The sequence below is a fragment of the Dendrobium catenatum genome, unplaced genomic scaffold, assembly GCF_001605985.2.
Source record: "Dendrobium catenatum unplaced genomic scaffold, ASM160598v2 original_scaffold_283994, whole genome shotgun sequence".
Lineage (NCBI taxonomy): Eukaryota > Viridiplantae > Streptophyta > Magnoliopsida > Asparagales > Orchidaceae > Dendrobium > Dendrobium catenatum.
In genome coordinates this window covers 4015-7360 of record NW_021602383.1, presented here as the reverse complement: position 1 = coordinate 7360, position 3346 = coordinate 4015, and the positions used below count along the sequence as shown (strand labels likewise).

The 3346-nt window shown below is 42.3% G+C and overlaps 1 protein-coding gene across 1 annotated transcript; it reads left to right on the top strand.

Annotated features, from left to right (window-relative positions):
- Positions 1–1313: 1313 nt before the first annotated feature.
- Positions 1314–2842, top strand: LOC110108725 (the record flags this gene model as incomplete). Its single annotated transcript, XM_028692808.1, has 2 exons — positions 1314–2463; positions 2566–2842. Coding segments are annotated over exons 1-2 (1427 nt in total), but the record flags the coding sequence as incomplete, so codon positions are not given.
- Positions 2843–3346: the final 504 nt, after the last annotated feature.

The window sequence follows — 3346 nt, the reverse complement described above, 5'->3', positions numbered from 1 at the left end:
AAGAAGAATGGCCAGATTCGTATCTGCATCGACTTCAGGGACCTCAATAAGGCATGCCCGAAAGATGACTTTCCGCTCCCGGTATCAGAACTTCTAGTTGACAACACTTCTAACTACGAAATGTTCTCCTTCATGGACGGATCGTCGGGCTACAATCAAATTAAAATGGCGCTTGAAGATGAAAGACATACATCATTCAGAACGCCTATAGGCATATTCTGCTACATAGTCATGCCCTTCGGCCTGAAGAATGCTGGTGCCACTTACCAACGGGCTATGACTCTTATATTTGATGATTTGATTCATCAAAAGGTCGAATGCTATGTAGATGACTTGGTCATTAAGATCATGAATTGAATAGATCACCTTCATGACTTGAGAATTGTGTTCGAAAGGATCAGAAAATATGATCTGAAGATGAACCCTCTCAAGTGTGCATTTGGGGTATCCTCAGGAAAATTCCTGGGATACGTTGTTCGACATCGAGGCATTGAAGTCGACCCCAACAAGATCAAGACAATCATGGAGATGCAACCTCCAAAGAACCTTCGACAACTTCGTTCTTTACAAGGACAACTGGCTTTCATTCGGAGATTCATATCGAATGTGTCGGGTAGGTGCCAACCATTTTCAAAACTGATGAAGAAAGATGTCCACTTCAAGTAGGATGAAGAGTGCCAAGAAGTATTTGACAGCATCAAAAGATATCTGTTAAATCCACCCATTCTTGCGGCGCCAATTCCGGGGAAGCCTCTTATACTATACACAACAGCACTAGAAGAGTCCCTCGAAGCACTATTGGCCAAGCATAATGAAGAAGGCAAGGAGAATGCACTCTACTACATCAGCCGGAGGTTGATAGGAGCAGAAATCTGCTACTCCCCTATCGAGAAGCATTGCTTGGCTCTGATTTTTGCTGTTCAGAAGCTCCGCCACTATATACTATCTCATAAAATCACCTTGATATCAAAGATCGATCCGCTGATGTTCTTGATGACAAGACCAGCGTTGACAGGTCATTTGGCAAGGTGGGTAGTGATTTTACTACAGTTTGATATCACATACATGCCACAGAAAGTAGTGAAAGGGGAGGTATTGGCAGATTTTCTCGCTGCACACCCTATCCCTACGGATTCACCGCTCAATGATGATCTACCTGACGAGCAAATCATGAATGTTGAATAAGAGGAGATCTACGAGTATGAGAAATATACTTTGATGGAGCATCATCAATCAAGCGTGCTCGACCTCCAAATCTAGAGAAGGCTCAAGCCGGAATCAGACTCATTTTTGTGGCGCCCGAGGGAGGCATAATGAGATTCTCATTCAGTTTAACTGAACCTCGGACAAACAATGAAGCCGAATATGAAGCCCTAATAGCTGGGTTGGAGATTGCAATCGATGTTAGAATCCAAAATCTTCAAATCTTTGGTGATTCTCAACATGTTGTGAATCAAGTATTAAGAGTTTATAAAATCATCAAGTTTGAGTTGGCCTGTTATCATCAACGAGTTCTTGAGCTTATGAAGCAAATTCCAGTTGTAAAACTAACTCAAGTTCCACAGGGAAAAAATGCCAAAGCCGATTCTCTTGCCAAATTGGCTAAAGAAATGGCGAATATGGATGACGAATGGACTCTAATGATTATGGTGCATAGTCGTCGGATCCTAGAGCTAGCATTATTACAATTCCCACAGGTAGAGGGAATACCAAATTCAAGCCAGCAGGATGCAACTCCGGTTGCTCCTCAACCTCCCCAACCAGTTGATCTCGAAGATCAGTCTGAAAAAAATCAAGTTCCTAAGAAAAGACGCAAGGCCAGTCAAGCTTCAGAATCATGGTGGCATTGCTTAGATGTCGAAGAAGAAAATGACTGGAGGCAACCTTTCGTTGATTACTTCAAGGAAGGTATACTACCAACAGACAAATCATTAGCTGCTCAAATTAGAAAGAGAGCACTACGATATGCTTTTGTCAACAACACATTGTATCGACGTGCTTTCGATCAAATGTGGCTAAGGTGCCTAGGTACTCGAGAAGTTGATAAGGTGGTGGAAGAAATTCACGAAGGACTTTGTGGAGCGCACCAATCAGGTCCCAAGATAGAAGTCAAAATTAAAAGAATGGGCTACTATTGGCCGACCATGGTCAGTGATTGTATCAATCACGCTAAGAGGTGCCATGAGTTCCAGATCCACGGTGATGTTAAACATCAACCGCCAAATCCACTGCACCATACAATAGCATCCTGGCCGTTCGAATGCTGGAGTACTGATGTTATTGGGCCAATAGATCAACCGTCATCAGCAGGACACCGCTTTATCTTGGCAGCGACAAACTACTTCTCAAAGTGGGCAGAAGCGGCTCAATTCAAAGAAGTTACGTCCGAGCACGTGATCAACTTCTTCACCCACAATGTTGTTTATAGATTCGGTGTGCCACGCCGCATAATCTCAGACAACAGTACTGCATTCAAAAGTACAAAAATCTACAAGTTCGTTGATCGGCACAAAATTGATTGGTGGTATTCCTCTATATATTATCCAAGAGCAAATGGGTTGGCAGAAGTCTTCAACAAGACGCTGGTGAAATTACTGAAGAAGATTCTCACCAAGAATAAAAGAGAATGGCACACGAAAGTGGCAGAAGCGTTGTGGGCGTATCGTACAACTTATAAAATGCCAACCAAAGCCACTCCTTACTCTCTAGTATTTGGAGTTGAGGCCATACTGCCACTAGAAGTTGAACTTCCGTCACTTCGGGTAGCAGTTCAGAATGATCTCACCCAAGAACAAAATGTTCGTTTAAGAATGGAGGAGCACGATGCACTCGATGAACTCAGGTTGCAAGCTCAGCAGAACCTAGAAATCTACCAAGCAAGAATGACAAAGTCTTTTGATCGAATGGTTCATCCTCGATCATTTCAAAAAGGAGAATTGGTCCTGGTGCAGAAAAGGCCAATCATCCCACACCAAAAAATTGGTGGCAAATTCGTTTCCAACTGGGAAGGACCTTTCGTCATCAAAAAGGTGTATCAGGGTGGAGCTTATCAACTCATCGATCTGAATGGTCAAAGGCCCATGCCGCCGATCAATGGCCGATACCTGAAGAAATACTATGCATGAATTGCTCAAGCAGATGTCATGTTTAATATGCTATACTTTCATACACATTTATTAGCGTATATATTCTCTATTTTTAAATTCTCGTGTTATGAGTATACATTTCAAAATCCCCCATTAGACTGGGGGCATTTTAAATATTTATTTGGGTCAACATCGCGCTGCGTGTCGAGATCCCCAAATAAATATTTAAAATTTTAAGATTCCAATTTATTCTGCTCTAA